The sequence below is a fragment of the Papaver somniferum genome, chromosome 11, assembly GCF_003573695.1.
Source record: "Papaver somniferum cultivar HN1 chromosome 11, ASM357369v1, whole genome shotgun sequence".
NCBI classification, from domain to species: domain Eukaryota; kingdom Viridiplantae; phylum Streptophyta; class Magnoliopsida; order Ranunculales; family Papaveraceae; genus Papaver; species Papaver somniferum.
The window spans coordinates 89,712,651-89,728,268 of record NC_039368.1 but is presented as its reverse complement, the minus strand read 5'-3'; the positions used below and the strand labels follow the sequence as shown (position 1 = coordinate 89,728,268).

The 15,618-nt window shown below is 36.2% G+C and overlaps 3 protein-coding genes across 3 annotated transcripts; 1 reads left to right on the top strand and 2 right to left on the bottom strand.

Annotated features, from left to right (window-relative positions):
- Positions 1-1,171: 1,171 nt before the first annotated feature.
- Positions 1,172-4,425, top strand: LOC113322818 (KIN17-like protein). Its single transcript, XM_026570975.1, has 2 exons — positions 1,172-2,701; positions 3,890-4,425. Exon 1 carries the CDS (start codon positions 1,483-1,485, stop codon positions 2,683-2,685), a length of 1,203 nt encoding a protein of 400 aa, XP_026426760.1. The 5' UTR covers positions 1,172-1,482; the 3' UTR covers positions 2,686-2,701; positions 3,890-4,425.
- A 680-nt stretch (positions 4,426-5,105) lies between these two features.
- On the bottom strand, positions 5,106-7,218 carry LOC113321823 (H/ACA ribonucleoprotein complex subunit 4-like). The gene has a single exon (XM_026569746.1). It carries the CDS (start codon positions 7,075-7,077, stop codon positions 5,338-5,340), a length of 1,740 nt encoding a protein of 579 aa, XP_026425531.1. The 5' UTR covers positions 7,078-7,218; the 3' UTR covers positions 5,106-5,337.
- A 603-nt stretch (positions 7,219-7,821) lies between these two features.
- Positions 7,822-10,156, bottom strand: LOC113320190 (60S ribosomal protein L36-2-like). Its single transcript, XM_026568127.1, has 4 exons — positions 10,018-10,156; positions 9,622-9,730; positions 9,277-9,476; positions 7,822-8,080 (listed from the first exon to the last, which is right to left on the bottom strand). Exons 2-4 carry the CDS (start codon positions 9,721-9,723, stop codon positions 8,050-8,052), a joined length of 333 nt encoding a protein of 110 aa, XP_026423912.1. The 5' UTR covers positions 9,724-9,730; positions 10,018-10,156; the 3' UTR covers positions 7,822-8,049.
- Between the last annotated feature and the right edge of the window lie 5,462 nt (positions 10,157-15,618).

Here is a 15,618-nt window from a genome sequence, read left to right as displayed (position 1 = left end):
GGAAATTGAATTTGTGTTTCAATCGGTTGACATCATCAGCCTGGATTCTAACAAGTTTTAAAATCACTCCACTTTCTTTGGCTGCATTCCTTACAACTTCAGAGACAGACTCGTCAGTAAGGTAGTCAGGAAAACACTTGTCAATGTACGTCGGTTTTTTTGGAACACAAGGTTCTTCTATATTCGAGATTGACAAATCTTTCTCTTTAATAGACTTCAAAGAAACATAACTTTTATTTCTGGAAATGCATTTATCAGAGACAATGTCGTCCATCCTCAGATCGCTACAAACACAGACTTATGAGGTCTTTAATGTGTTTTCCTGCTCTGTTACCAGTTGAAAATGCGGGGGTCTAACAACCACACCCAAAAATTCGTTTGGCAATCTGAGAGGACTTACTCCAATATACTTTCTAGAGAATCAACTAGACAGTCAGGCTCAATCTAGAGTAAAGTATATCAAAGACCATTGGAGAAGCTCTAATAAATTTACTAATATGTAGGAGAAACCAAACTTCTTCAAGACCTCAAAGTGGAATTCCCCGCTCAGAGCATCTCCAATGATGGGTGTTAAAATCCTACGTGGAAATTTTATTAAAACCTTTATTTAGGAGGATTTTACACATTGTGAAAATACATGACCCCGTAACTGATAAACTATCTCCAATAGTATAGAGGTTTAACCCTTAAAATATCTTATATGATGAAATCTTAACCATTTAATCGTATTTTAATTAATTAATAAAAATAAAAAAATATGACATGGAGGTAATTGTGAAGGGTCTAAATAAAACTTTCTTTAAAACCTTCAAAATTAATATTTCATCCCTCCTGTTTTGTAGGACCTACTGTTGGAGATAGATTTGTTTTAATAGATGGTCTAAAATCCTACATGTCACACAAAAAAATAAATCTTCCACCTTCTATTGGAGATGCTCTTAAGGAATCAAAAGTGTGAGTTATATGTTATTTTAAACTACCATTGCCACCTCTTCTCTTGACTTCCAACTCAAATTCAAGCGTTAATCAGCCAAAAAAAACTGGTTCTAGTTCGGATAGGTTTCCAAATTTAGGAATTAGGGAAGCCTTATATAGGAGGCCTAGGATTGTTATAGAAAAACCAAACATTATTCCTGATCCTACTAGTTATTCTCTCGAACACCGAAATTTGGCCGGAACACCAGAGTGTGCCTAGAGTGTAAGAATCAACATCAGGACACGAGGTGTATATGTAACTTCATATCTGCCCTCTATTAAGCACTTCCCGTCCCTAATTCTATTCTCTTCTCCAACTCTCTGGTTCTCTTCGCCCTACAAGCCCTAAAATCTCAGTTTATCCTCTCTGGGACATTATCTTATTATTCTTTCCGGTAAGAAATTCAATTATCCCTATTCTGTTGATTGTTATAGGTTTATTGCCGCAAGATTTTATTTTAAAACCCTAAATCAAGAAATCTCTAAGTTTTATTTTGTATTCTAACGATGGGTAAGAACGATTTTCTAACGCCAAAAGCAATAGCAAATAGAATAAAGGCAAAAGGTTTGCAGAAGCTACGTTGGTACTGTCAGATGTGTCAAAAACAATGTAGAGATGAGAATGGATTTAAGTGTCATTGTATGAGTGAATCCCACCAACGCCAGATGGAAGTTTTTGGTCAAAACCCCACTCGAGTTATTGATGGATACACTGAAGAATTCGAAACTACTTTTCTTGATCATTTAAAAAGAAGTCATCGATTTAGTCGAATTGCTGCAACTGTTGTTTACAATGAGTATATTGCTGATCGTCACCATGTACACATGAATTCAACAGAATGGGCTACTTTAACTGATTTCGTTAAGCATTTAGGTAGGACTGGAAAATGTAAGGTTGAAGAGACGCCCAAAGGGTGGTTTATGACTTATATTGATCGTGATTCAGAGACCCTTTTCAAGGAGCGATTGAAGAATAAGAGAGTTAAGTCGGATATGGCTGAAGAGGAAAAACAAGAAAGGACGATTAGAAGACAGATTGAACGTGCCGAGCAATCAATGCCATTATCGACAATTGAGGAAGGACAAAAAGAAGGCGATGAAGCGGAGAAACTGCTGGTACCTAAACTGGAAGGGGGGAAGATTGCATTTGCTTTAGGTTCGTCTTCTAAACCTGTTACTAAAGAAAATGGTGAGAGGTCTACCTCCAAAGTTGTTTTTGATGAAGTTGAGGTTGACAAGGTTGGGAAGAAGGGTAAAGGTAGTGGTGCTTTAAGTAAAGGTGGTGGCGGTAGCTCAGCTTTAGATGAGGTGATGAAAGAGCAAGAGAAGGCAAAAGAGCGTAATAATCGGAAAGATTATTGGTTATGTGAAGGAATTATAGTCAAGGTTATGAGCAAAGACTTGGCACAAAAAGGCTATTACAAGCAGAAGGCACAGGTTGTTAAGGTAATTGACAAGTATGTTGGAGAATTGCAAATGCTTGACACCAAGCACATACTTAGAGTTGATCAAGAGGAGCTCGAAACAGTGATTCCACAGATTGGGGGTCTTGTGAAGATAGTAAATGGGGCTTACCGAGGATCAAATGCTAGGTTGTTGAAAGTGGACACAGATAAGTTTAGTGCCAAGGTGCAGATAGAAAAGGGCATATATGATGGAAGAGTACTTCAGGCAGTTGATTATGAAGACATCTGCAAGATTGCACAATGAGTCTGTAGTGATGCTGGTGAGTGTAATTCCTTCAGGGCTTCCTTGATATAACCATTTCCAAAACTGATTTGTGGCCCCTTTTTTTTTGCACTGTATGTTTGGAAAACCGAACTTTATTTTGAGTCTGTCAACCTTCTGTTTTACCTTTATTTGGATGAAATCATGCTAAACTACAACATCACACAATGTTTACTGCCGTTTACAAGTTTCATTCTCTAATCTGAATGCTGTGTTATAAACAACCTATGTTTGTTCTTTGTTTAGTGTTCTATACTACTCTAGTATCTACTCGAGTAGTTATTGGAACTTTGTGGCTAGGTTTGCTGTTCTAATCATCCGTGCGGGAATCATAGCACCCGAGGAGCTTGGATTTGTTATAGTAATATTTGTCTGTTACATTTCATCGTGATAAATTATGTTTTAGGTTGCAAATTGCAATCAACTTGATATGCAGGTGGGATGAAGGACTTTGTTATGACTTCCTTATTTTTAGATGTTGGTTGTTTCAACCTGGGTAGTTTTTGACTTCGATTTCTTCTTAGTTACTCTTCTGTGTGATGTGGTTTAGCTGGTAATAATTTGTGATGAATTCAAAGCTTTACAATCTGTAGAAACCAAAAGGGGTATTTTGGTTAAGTTGTTTGGTCACTGCCTGCGATTCTCAATATCTTTGATTTGTATAAGCTGACCATCTTATTTCAACTTTATTTGGGTAACCTTTTGTTTTTACCTTCCTTTGGATGCAATCATGTTAAAACAACAACGTTACACCGTGTTTAGTGCCATTTACAAGTTTCATTCTCTGATCTGAATACTGTCTGTCCGCAATCAGTAATTATGTTAGTTCTTCGTGTAGAGTTCTTTACGATTCTAGCATCTACTCCGCGGTTACTAAATAATGAAATCATCTAGGGATTCTTTAGATTTCTGGGTATAATATACAAGATATAGCTTCTGAAGCTTTTAGGCTAGGCTTGCTTATCTTCAGATGTCGTGGTTACTTCCTAAGCTATGTCGTTTGAACTTCAATTTCTTTTTAATTTGTGCACATCCTTTTAATTTGTTATACATGTAGTTGGTTGAAATTATGGCCTTATCCTTGGTTTCGGTAGTGCTGGTATTTAGCTTTCCATTTTCTGGTTTTGAATTGGATGAACATCTCTGAGGCGTCATTTATGTAAACCTGTTTATTGTGTGTATCCAGATAAGGGACAAACTGTTGAATGAAAATGTACGGAGGAGCTCTTCGACAGCACAGCCATCTTAGAGAACTGTCAAAAGCCAAGGAGGGGTGCTAAAGCTTCAAAAGACATGTAGAAAATTTCTTTCATGGAAGAAGAGGTGGTAAATGTTTCATAAGATGCTGGGGAAGATGATAACATATGGCATTTTTAAGCACGTCTTTATGTTGCTTTGGGCGTGTCCGTCGGATGCCTTTGGGATCGCTTCTGTTCTATGATAAAAGTCGTTTGTTTTATCCTTTTTCTTATTGGATTTTAGAAACAGTACGTAAAAGGGGGTCCTAATCATCAGCAATGGAAACGCTCCTTGTAAAACAGGATCCCCCTCATCAGCAATGGAAGAGTACTTCCGTTCGGATTTAGTTTCCAAAGAATCGAAAGTTACTAGCACCTTCTATTGTATTATCATTTTGCCGTTGATAAATTTTTAGTGTTGCCTCCGGTATTACCTTTTATAGTATTATCATTTTGCTGTTGATAAATTTATAGTGTTGCCTCCTGTTGTTGTAGCCGCATCATTTGTCATGTCTTACCTATGTGTTGTGAATTCTCAGATCCCTTGCACTGGGTTTCTTCAACTCATTGCGAAGTAATATTTAGGAAGGCTATGATATTGGTATACCAGAAAGCTTAATGATGAAATTGAACGGCATACAATGAACATGTCAAGGACAATTGCATATGGCTGGAATTTGTTAGCATTGAGATGATACACAGATATATATATATATATGAAAAAACAGAATCATTTCTTAGAAAACAACTGCTTCGCCTTGATAATGTATTTTGCTTTCCTTTCTACTGGAATGCAACGACTTGAATAAGGGAAAACTACTGAAATGGCAGGAAAAGTAGGAGTTCCGACTGGCATTCAGTTCCGACCACTGTCTAGAGCCTAGGGGCCACCCTGCGTCTGCAATAAGGGAAAACTACTGAAATGGCAGGAAAAGTAGGAGTTCCGAGTCCCGACTGGCATTCAGTTCCGACCACTGTCTAGAGCCTAGGGGCCATCCTGCGTCTGCGTAATGTGTTTCTAAAGATCAACAAGCGCTGCATCTATAAATCACTATGCATTACAAAGGCAGTCAGATTTGGTACTAGAAAGATTTAACAATAACTTTCAATGAACAGGCTGCTGAATAATATAAAGTCGCATAACTAATAAGTTAAACAAGGTACTGCAGAAAACAAACCAAGGATTACAAAATCTAAACGGAAGGTGAATAATATTAAGTCTCATATGCATTACTAATAAGTAAAATAAGGTACTGCAGAAAACATACCAAGGATTACAAAATCTAAACGAAAATAACCTAACTAAAGTAAGAAGACAACATGTAAAAGAACATACAGAGTCTTATCTTATACATGACTCGAAGACATCAGACTTGCTGGGATCCTGCATCAGTGTTCATTCATCATCATCTGATCCTTTGTTCTTCTTTTTCTTCTCTTTCTTCTTCTTTTTCTCACCTTTATCCTCCTCTGCTTCGGTCTTAGTTGCATCCTCCTCACCTTCTTTGTTCTTCTTCTTCTTTTTCTTCTCAGACTTCTCTTCTACAGGGGTTGCAGGTTCAACTTCCTTGTCTTTCTTCTTTTTCTTCTTCTCGGATTTCTCCTCTACTGGTGTTTCAGGTTCAGCATCACCGTTTTCATCAGCCTTCTTCTTTTTCTTTTTCTCGCTCTTCTTCTCACCATCCTCATCAACCTTCACTTTCTTGGCAGTTACAGGGCTATCAGTACTTTCCTCCACTTTTCGCTTCTTCTTTTTCTTCTCCTCATCAACTACCTCACCATCAACCTTGGCTGCCACTGGTTCACCTGCAGCAGCAAGTTCTGCCACCATAGTATCCCCTCCAGCTGGGAGAATGACATTTCTAGACCACTCAGCAGGAGTGTTCTCCTTAGGCTTACCATGCTTATCCAATTTCCCCTCTGCGATTAGTTTCTTCTTCATGGAAGCCCTTGGTCCCAATCCCCATTTCCTTGGATAAGTATCCCTATCCATAACAACCCTCTTAATCTTAGCCACCACACCATGATCACAAGTTGCCATCACAGCAGTAGTCATCTCAGCGATTCCCAAAGCAATTGCTTCTCCTTTAGTAGTCATCAAGACAATCTCCTCGCCATTTTCAATACCATTCTCAAACCTCAACAACCCAGGAATCATAAGTTTAGCACCATAACAGATAGCATTCACAGCTGAATCTTTGACAACTAATCTCTTATAACTAGTCAACAATACTTCAAGAGGCATAATAATTCTTCTCAAATAAGTTTCATCTCTATAATTATCATAAAACCATTGAGCATCCATAACATCATGCATAGTAACCATATTATCTTTCTCACCTGAAATACCAGATCGAACCCTACGCAGTTCTTGCATATGAGCTCCACATCCCAAAATCAAGCCCAAATGAACACACAGAGTCCTAACATATGTACCAGCTTCACAAGAAATCCAAAAAACAACTAAATGTTTATCAGCATCATATTCAAGAAGCTTACTCTCATAAATAGTACGGATACGGAGCTGCCTCTTGACTGCTGAAATCAATGGAGGCCTTTGAAACACGGCTCCAGTTAGGGTTTCAAGAGCTCTAGCAACTTTAGCAACTTCAGGAACAGCCGAATGAAGACGAGCAATACAAACGTACTCCTTTCCTGCACCTTGTTGAGACTTGACAAGACGAGTAGCTCTGTCAATACAAACAATCAGATTACCAGTAACTTTAGGATCAAGAGTACCACTGTGACCAGTCTTCTCAACACGAAGAATACGTTTAATCCAAGCTACAACTTCATGAGAAGATGGGTTTGCTGGTTTATCAAGATTCAGAACACCATAGCGAATGTATTCAGCTAAAGGACGTTTCAACGGCGAATAACCAGATGGAAGTGGTGTGTAATGACCAGTACGAACATTGAGACGGTCATAGTTTTTGAGAAGGATTGGCCATTCAGAAGTGTCTAAGGTTGGTGTGACTGATTGGGGCTTGATAAGATAATCTTTGGGGGCTTCATCTTTCTGGGTTTCATCAGAGAAAAGGGTTTTACCATTTGATTCCTGGTTGTCGGTTTCATCTTTGTTTTTGATCTTCTTGGTCTTCTTCTTCTCAGAACGAGAGATCTCAACTTCAGACATGGTTGTGCTAGGGTTGAGTTGGATTCTTAGTGCATCGGCTGCGGAAGAAGAAGATGGAGAGGGTTTAAGGCTTATGAAGAAGGGAGGTGGCGTGAGCTTAAAACTGAATTGCGTTTCTAGGGTTTAGTATTTTAGGGTTTAGTCATAAGTAGGAGGGGGAAAGGGCAAAAAGATTGTAAGAATATTTGGTGCTTATCTAGAGCAGCAAATTTTGATACAACACTTTTATCGTTCGTTCTGTAGATCTTTTAGGCTTTCTGATTGCAATGGGGTTAGATACCGTAAGTTCGGATATTGGTAAGGTTATTTTAGGCGTAATTTGAACAATTTTGGGCAAGGATATTTTAGGTGTAATTTGAACAATTTTGGGTAAGGTTATTTTAGGTGTCATCCGAATAATTTTACAGCTGTGGGATAACCTGCAGGTTAATACGAATTCGAAGTGCCTACGGAGAGCTTGGATGCGGCAGCTGGAAAAGGTTTTTATGAAAAGAGAGTGGTGCTTTGTTAACAATCGAAGTGAAGATTCCAGGCCCGAACACTTGAAATAAGTAATATAGGGATTCCCCCACTGTTGCAACCAAAAGTATGTGGTTTCCTATCAATACACCACACACTGATCACAACCACTACTGGGTTTCTCCCAAACAAAGTTGAAACAGAACAGCAGTTAAATGATCACAACTAGCACTGGGGGGGTGGGGTGGGGTGTTCACCTAAAGCCATCAAAATTGATAACAGATGTTGATCACAACTCTTTGAAAGTTGAATATATATTCTAAAGCACTTTCACAAGATAAGTCAGAAACAACTGAAGTAAATAAGAGAACATAATGATTCTGAAACAGTACACCAGTTATAACAGAAACACTAGAATTCATCGACAAAAATCATCGCATAACTGCGTTGACAGGATAGATCTTCCTAATAGACTAAAACTATTGCATGAGATCAGCATGATTGTGTAACTCATCATTTCTTCTTCTCGGACACTCCAGCAGACCTGGGCATGGGTGAAAATGTGTAAAATTAGACAGGATAAAGATGAAAATGCAACAGATCAAATGAGCAATAATAGCTATAGAAGTTTCTTTCCGGACTCTCTAATCAACTAAACTCTCTAATCAACTAAATAATATACAGCTAAATAATGTGGACCAGCTCCGTGGAACTTAACAATACAAACTGCTCAAGTGTGAAGACATTGTGCTAAGAAGTAGACAAATTATTGTACTCAAGCAAAACAAATAGTACTTGAGAAAGGATGTAAAAAGTATGAACGCTCCAAGTTCCCCACTATATGGACCACTGTAAATTTTACTACCACCAAAGATGATTTAATATAGAAGACGAACGGATAAGAATGGCAATACCTCATCGGTAGTGACAATTAACAAACAAATCATGATCAGTAGTCTGATATACATGTATGTAATGGCATAGAATCTATCTCAATCACACATCATCACTTTGAACAAATCAAATTAAATTGCTTTTAAAATAAAAAAAGAAGGAAACTTCAAACAGCATATACGTACCAAAAAAATAATGTAAGAGCATATAAGCAAGATTATAAATGGGGGCCTCAATTTTAGATTGTGTTCATAGCTGTTAGTTAATTGTATATTTAAAACTATCACTGGCACTGGTAGAGCACCACAAAACCACATATAACATAAGAAACCAAAATTATTTGGCCATTCACCATAATCCTAAATTATGGTTATAACATTTGATATGAAGGATCTGATAAAGAAATTATGCTTTGAGTGATACTATAATCTGAATGATCCAACATTATGAACTAGCAATTTAAATACACGTTAGAAAAAACAGATGAGACACCAAAGTTACTATTACTCTAGAAAGTACAGAGTAAAAGTGTACAGCTGAATGATATTATAATCAAATGATCAAGGTTCTAACTGCTTTATGCAGATAAAGTGGCATAGAGACACATTAGAATGTGCAGATATTTTAGTCTAAAGAGTTACAAATTAGTTAAAAAAAGCATCTTTAAGCATGTTAAAAATGCAAACTAGAAACTAACCAAACCAAAGTAAGATGAATATGCACTAGAAGCTCAAGGTGTAAAACATTTATAGCTTTAAAGAATTGTATAGCATGTTAGAGATGCATCCATAGAACATATCGCTTGGGATACTTAAACAAAGTTAAAGAAAGAGGAAAGATATTAACCTCATCTTGCGGAGAACGTTAGACATCTCCTCTCTCTTCTTCTTAGCTCTCTTGTGCGTACCCAACTTTCTCTTGGCAACCTTAAGTGCACGTTTGTCCTTCCCAACTTTCAGAAGCTCAGTGATCCTCTTCTCATAAGGAGCAAATCCTGCAACTTCCCTGATCAAGCTCCTCACAAACAGAACCCTCTTGCTGGTTTTCTGCAACCAAGTTCCACACATAATTATCAACCTAACAAATACTTTCTAACAAACTCTCACAAAACCACATGTAGCTCCATTTCACCATAACTAAAATTACTGAAGATCTTCAGAAATAATAACAAAAACAGGAACGAGTAATTACCCCTTTTCGGGCAGATGGGCGAGGAGCCAATTCCTTTGTAGTAACAATATGACCTTTGTTTAATCCAACGAAAAGCCCTGATTTGGGCTGAGGAGGTGCCATTACTTACCTGTTTACAACCATTTACAAAATTAAAAACATATTACAAACATGATTTCAAAACCGTTTTTCATTATTCTTAAGGTTTCATCTATATTTATAACTTTTCAAAAGACTACTTACTAAACAACTGTCAATCTGTATGATTCAAAAACAAAATGGAAAGAAACCCTAGAAAAACAAATATACTTCACAGGTAGTTACTTTCTGATACATCAGTAACAAAGTATAAACCTAGATCTTCTGGATTTAGTTCGTCTAGAGAATCAAAGAACCAACAACTCTGAGAGATCTTACCTTCGGAGCCGAGTCTCAGAAGCACTGCAATAATCCTTGGCGGCAATACCCTAACAGTAGTCGATCTTCGTGGATATGTGAGGTGTATATATACCAAACCCTAATGAGAATATCGATTCGGGTATGAAGGGTATTACTAACGTAATGGGCCTATGTTTTTGCTTCTTACTTGAACTCTGAATCTGCCGTGCAGAACCGAACTTGAGCTAGAGTGAGCGGAGAGCATGGTCCGGGTTTCGCCTCATCCGGATCTAACATAGGTTAGTCAAATGAGATTTCAAATGACTTTCGGAGAGTCCTTAAATTTATTCCATGTAAATTTTCGAAAAGTTTATATTCAAGGAAAGGTTATATTCAAATGACTTTCGGAGAGTCTCCAAATGTCTTTTTTTTAAGGAAAGGTTATATTCAAGAAAGAAAAATATTTACATGCCTAGGAACACTGCATTCACAATATTACATATGGATGACTGTATCCCATTGAAATAAAACCTGATTTACAGAAACAGATTTAAACATATCCTTATCCAAAAACGAAAGAAAAATAGTCTGCTTTATAAGCAAAATAAGTTCTTCAGCTTCCGTCGCCCTACCACCGAAAGCCATGTTGTTCCTTTCCTTCCAAAGGTGCCAAAAAACAGTATAGATCACCTTCCACCAAATCTCCTTACATTTTCCTTGAAGATTATTCAGTTTCCAGGCCTCCAAATGTTTCTTCACAGTATTTGGAGCAACCCAACATACCTTGAAAGCATTTATGAAATGCGAGCAAACTTCAAAAACATATTGACAACAAAACAAAAAGTGATCGCTAGTTTCTTCCTCCCTTTTAAAAAACAAGCACATATCATCTTGCACATCCACACCTCTGTGTTTTAACATACTATAAGTTGGCAAGGAATCATGAAAATTTTCTCAAAGCATGAAACTCACTTTATGTAGAATGTTTTTCTTCCATAAAAACCTCTCGAAGTCGCATACATCGACCTCTTCTAATTGGAGTTCTTAACATTTTTTTCACCATGAAGCCCCCTAACACATCCATTGTATCTTCATTTGCATTTAGACTATGAACGGGCCTCAACTCATTGCACAGTAAATCTCACTCCAGTTGTTTATTCATATACAATCTTCTTCTTTTAATGCACTGTAACCTACCATTCACCACCATCTCGGAAACAGAAGCTTATTTTCTCTTACAAACCTTGAAAATAGCCTAAAATATATCTTTTAGAGGACCAGAAGTTGTCCATTTATCGTGCCAAAATCTAGTAGATTTGCCATTATTCAAAATACAAATAATATGTTCATTAAGAAAATAGGAAGACTTAAAATATGCATCCAAACACTCCTTCCTTGAGGTTTGCCATCATCTGTAGGAATGTAAACTTCAACATTATTATTTAACTTCTGCTGAACTACCTTCCTCCATAAAGCCTTCTTTTCCTTTGAATATCTCCAGATCCACTTTGCTTTTAACGTCTTACTAGTGCGTCTTAAATTCTTCACCCCTAAACCACCCATATGTTTCGGTCTACATATTTTAGTCCAAGAAATCCAACACATTCTCCTCCTACTTTCATTAGAATCTCATAAGAAGTTTCGCATTAATCTAGTTATTTTCATCTTCACACTAGCTAACATATTAATAAGGGACAAGAAATAAACCGGTACACTAGAAAGACAACTTTTAATAAGCACCAGCCTACCTGACTTGTTTAAAAACTTCTTCTTCCAAGTTGCAAGCTTCACTTCCATTCGTCGAACGACATCCTCCCATACAGTAGCGCATCTAGAAGTAAGTCCCAATGTTAACCCCAAGTACTTGATGGGCAGCTTCTCGATCTTACAGCCCAACTCCATAGCCAAAACTCAAATAACGTCCTCCGTGCCAACACTAATCTTAGAACTCTTCTCCAACTTCGGCTTCATTCTTGTCAATAGCTCAAAAGTAATGAGAATTACTAAAAGTCTTCTAACCTCCTACAAATGTCTTTTGTTATTGGTTTGAGCCTTTTTTTAAGTCATTTAAATTGTCTTAAACTCCATGTTATTGGATTAGAATTTCATAGGAGTCACTCCAACACCCCTCTTATTCGGATAAGAATTGAAAGTCATTGATTTATTATTTTTAGAGATTTGGAGAGACTTTTTTAGGAATATAGGCATGGTAGAAATCTCTCCCCAATAGGTGATATTTTGGGAGACTTGGAAACTTCGGGAATATTTACTTTTTAGAGTAGAACCTTTTTTTTTTACATCTGAGATGATGACTCAGGAACCGTCCATTAGCGCGGTAATCCAACTGACCTCATCTGAATATACTGGACATCTCCTCTCTCTCTCTCTCTCTCTCGTCTTTGCCGTCGTATATACCAACCGAGCTTTGTCCTTGCCACTTCAAAACACAGTAGTGAGATTTATTTTGACGATAAACATATATATTACTAGATATTCATAGTGCTTTTATTAACATTATAACGTGCATAATAAATAAATAAAAAGTAGATGTTTTGAATTTTTAATTGGATATTACACATATATTTGTCTTTACAAATCACAAAGATTCTTTACAAATCTCATTTTTTTTTGTATCTACAAGTCATAAAGACTCTCTAAAATACTCTTAGAGAATCGCTAGAAATCTCTAAATTTTCAGAGAATCTCCGGGAGTCACTAAAATAAAAAATCAATGAAAGTCTATAAAATCTCATTTGACTACCTCCATATAATTCAATGCACGACAAATTTTAATTTCACATCCACATATGTTACAACATCCGATGGATCAGATGCAGAAGATTCAACGGGTTTCTTTTACCATTAATATTTAAAATATATAAGACAAAATTAATAATAATGACTTAAGATCCCATTACCAATATCATGGTTTCTTTATTCACTCATCAAATAATAATAATAAGATATCCCCATATATAAATCGGGGGATACTTTTTGTTGCAGTTGATAGATACATTTTTGTGACCGAATTGTCCTCAATTTTCAGTATTGTTGGTCCTCGATTTTCTACTTATTATGGTGTTTTATGTGTTTGTAGGTATTTTTGGAAAATAAACATTTTAATTCGGCTCGAAAAGTTTGTTTAGGAACCCGGAGGACACATGTTATTCGGACTCTCGTTTTTGGATAAGGGGCACCCCAGGGAGTCAACTGCTAATCGCACCCCATTACTGGTTAAGGGGGATCCATCTTCTTCCTTGATTTGAAAAGAAAAATTGGCGGGAAATTTGGTTTCAACAGTAAAGGATTTATTATCTTTAAGATGAGAATATCTTCTTGCCTTACAAACATGAAGTTTTGAAGAAAAAGGAAGTTATATTGTATTAAACAAGAAAGATATCCTTAGAAGATTTTATTCTGCGAATTAAAGAAGATATGGGTTTAGTAAAGACATATATAGAATAAAGAGAAGGAAAAATTTCTGAAGATATTTTTAATTAAAAAGAAGAAGATTTTGGAGTTATGGAAGAATATATTTGAGTGATGTGTATTTGTGTGTATAAATAGAGAGTTAGAGAGCACATTTGGGGGGAGGGGGGTTTGGGAGAGAAAAGAAAATCACTGCTTTAATAATTTTCTCACATTTTCATCATTTGTAAATCATCTTTGAGCATAAATGAAATCAACTTTTGAGCGTGTTTCCATCATGATGAGCTAGACCCAATCCTTGGGGAGACGGAGGAAGCTATCTTTCTAATGAAAAAGTGGTAATTCTTAACTATTTAATTTGTGCAATTTTTATTTATGATTATTTGCCTATATTGAAAATAGATTTTATGATTTTTGTTAAACAATTGTATTTTCTTTTGATGGAACATGCTTAGCCTAGGGTTTTGATGTCTCATGCTTTGGATTAACATTTGTTGTTTCTAAAAATCTACTTTTGCAATAGTTGAGAATCAATTTGAACGTGTGAAATTACATGATTATAATTAGTATCACTTTGGAATTGGTAAATAGCGGAATCCTAGCCCCAGTCTCTCCATAATTCTCACAACACTTTTATTCGAGTTTGTTATTTTTATTTATAAAAATTAAGTTTAAAAAAGCTGCTTTCACAAGTCTTGAACGAACCATTACTTACCACTTCTACAACCACTATAAAAATACCATCAGCAGTCCGCATGGTTTTTCAATTTGTGGCGGATTTTCAACAATCGACATTGAAAAACCATGCGACTAAAAAAAAAAAGTATCCCCAATTTGTGGAATATTCCCAAATATTCCCGCCTAATTTTTTTTATCTCCCATCAATAACATGTCTAATTTTATTTAATATAATAATATCTGAAAATTCATATATTGTTACTTCAACTAAGCAACTCTTAGGTTGTAAAGGAAGTCGGATAAGAAGATCAAGTGCGTAGAATCTAGCAAAGTTCAAGAGACGTAAGGAACACAACTGCAGATGAATTTCCTAGAGTGTTAATTTAATCTCAACTATATCCCCGTCCGAAGTATGATAGTAGGATAGTGTCTGTAGCCGTTTAATACAATGAGTTGTTCAATGTTAGAAGAATTCCCAGTATTCTTATGCCAGTGCAGTTTTCCTCGTTAACAAAATCCTGGTGTCTTGTATTTTTTTTTTTCTGCATTATATTATTTATCTTTATAATATGAATAACACAAGTTGTACGAAAATTAATCTAGATAGTTTAAGTCTTTAGTGTTTGAGATCAAAAACAAGACTTGTTCATGTTGAATTCATATCTTGAAAGATAGATTGCAAGTTTCATACTTCTCAGAGTTCGGGTCATAATAATTATGATATAACTAAATTGATCCTGGATATTAATTTTTTGAGATCATCCAAGAACTCTTCTACACAATCAGGTACACGAACCTTTGGTTACATATTTATTGTGGAAGAAAAAGAGTAAAACTCTACATAGTATCTGATTCAAAGGTCTTGCTTTGGCCTAATTGTGATTGTATTAAGTTTTATCCGTACAATTTGCCGAACGAAAAAGTTGGTGGTGTACTTGCTATCCTCTTCTTTTCATTAACTATTGTTTACACTTGGCATCAACAACCTAATAATGTAAGACAACATAGCTTTCACTCATCAATAAACAAAAAACCATGTTGATGTAATACATTAAAACTCATATTTTAAGTCTGGTCGATTGATGACTTATGTTAGAGCACTGCTCGGTCGAACTCGCAAGTGTTGCTATCTCAAGCTTGTTTGTCAAGCTTAGGTGATCAAAACTATAAGTTTTGATTTCTAGTCTACTTATAGATATGTCTCGGATTATGATAGAATGTGCGGTTGAGCTTTAGACTTCACTGCGTTCATCGATGAAGACGAAGATCCAATGAGGAGAGCTTGGAGGAACTTCATCAACAAAAGGTATGTGGAGACTAAAACTTATCTATCACTCAAAAGTCTATTTTATTTTATCTCCTAATGAGACTAAGTCGTACAGAAGTCGTATAGCTATATAGACTTTTATATTATACACATTTGATATTTCGAGCCGAGTTTAACTCGCTTACACATTTCTCAAAATGTGTGTTGGAAACTTTTTGCTTTAGCTACGTTCATCATTATTCTTGACGAGTTCAGTTGGAAATAAT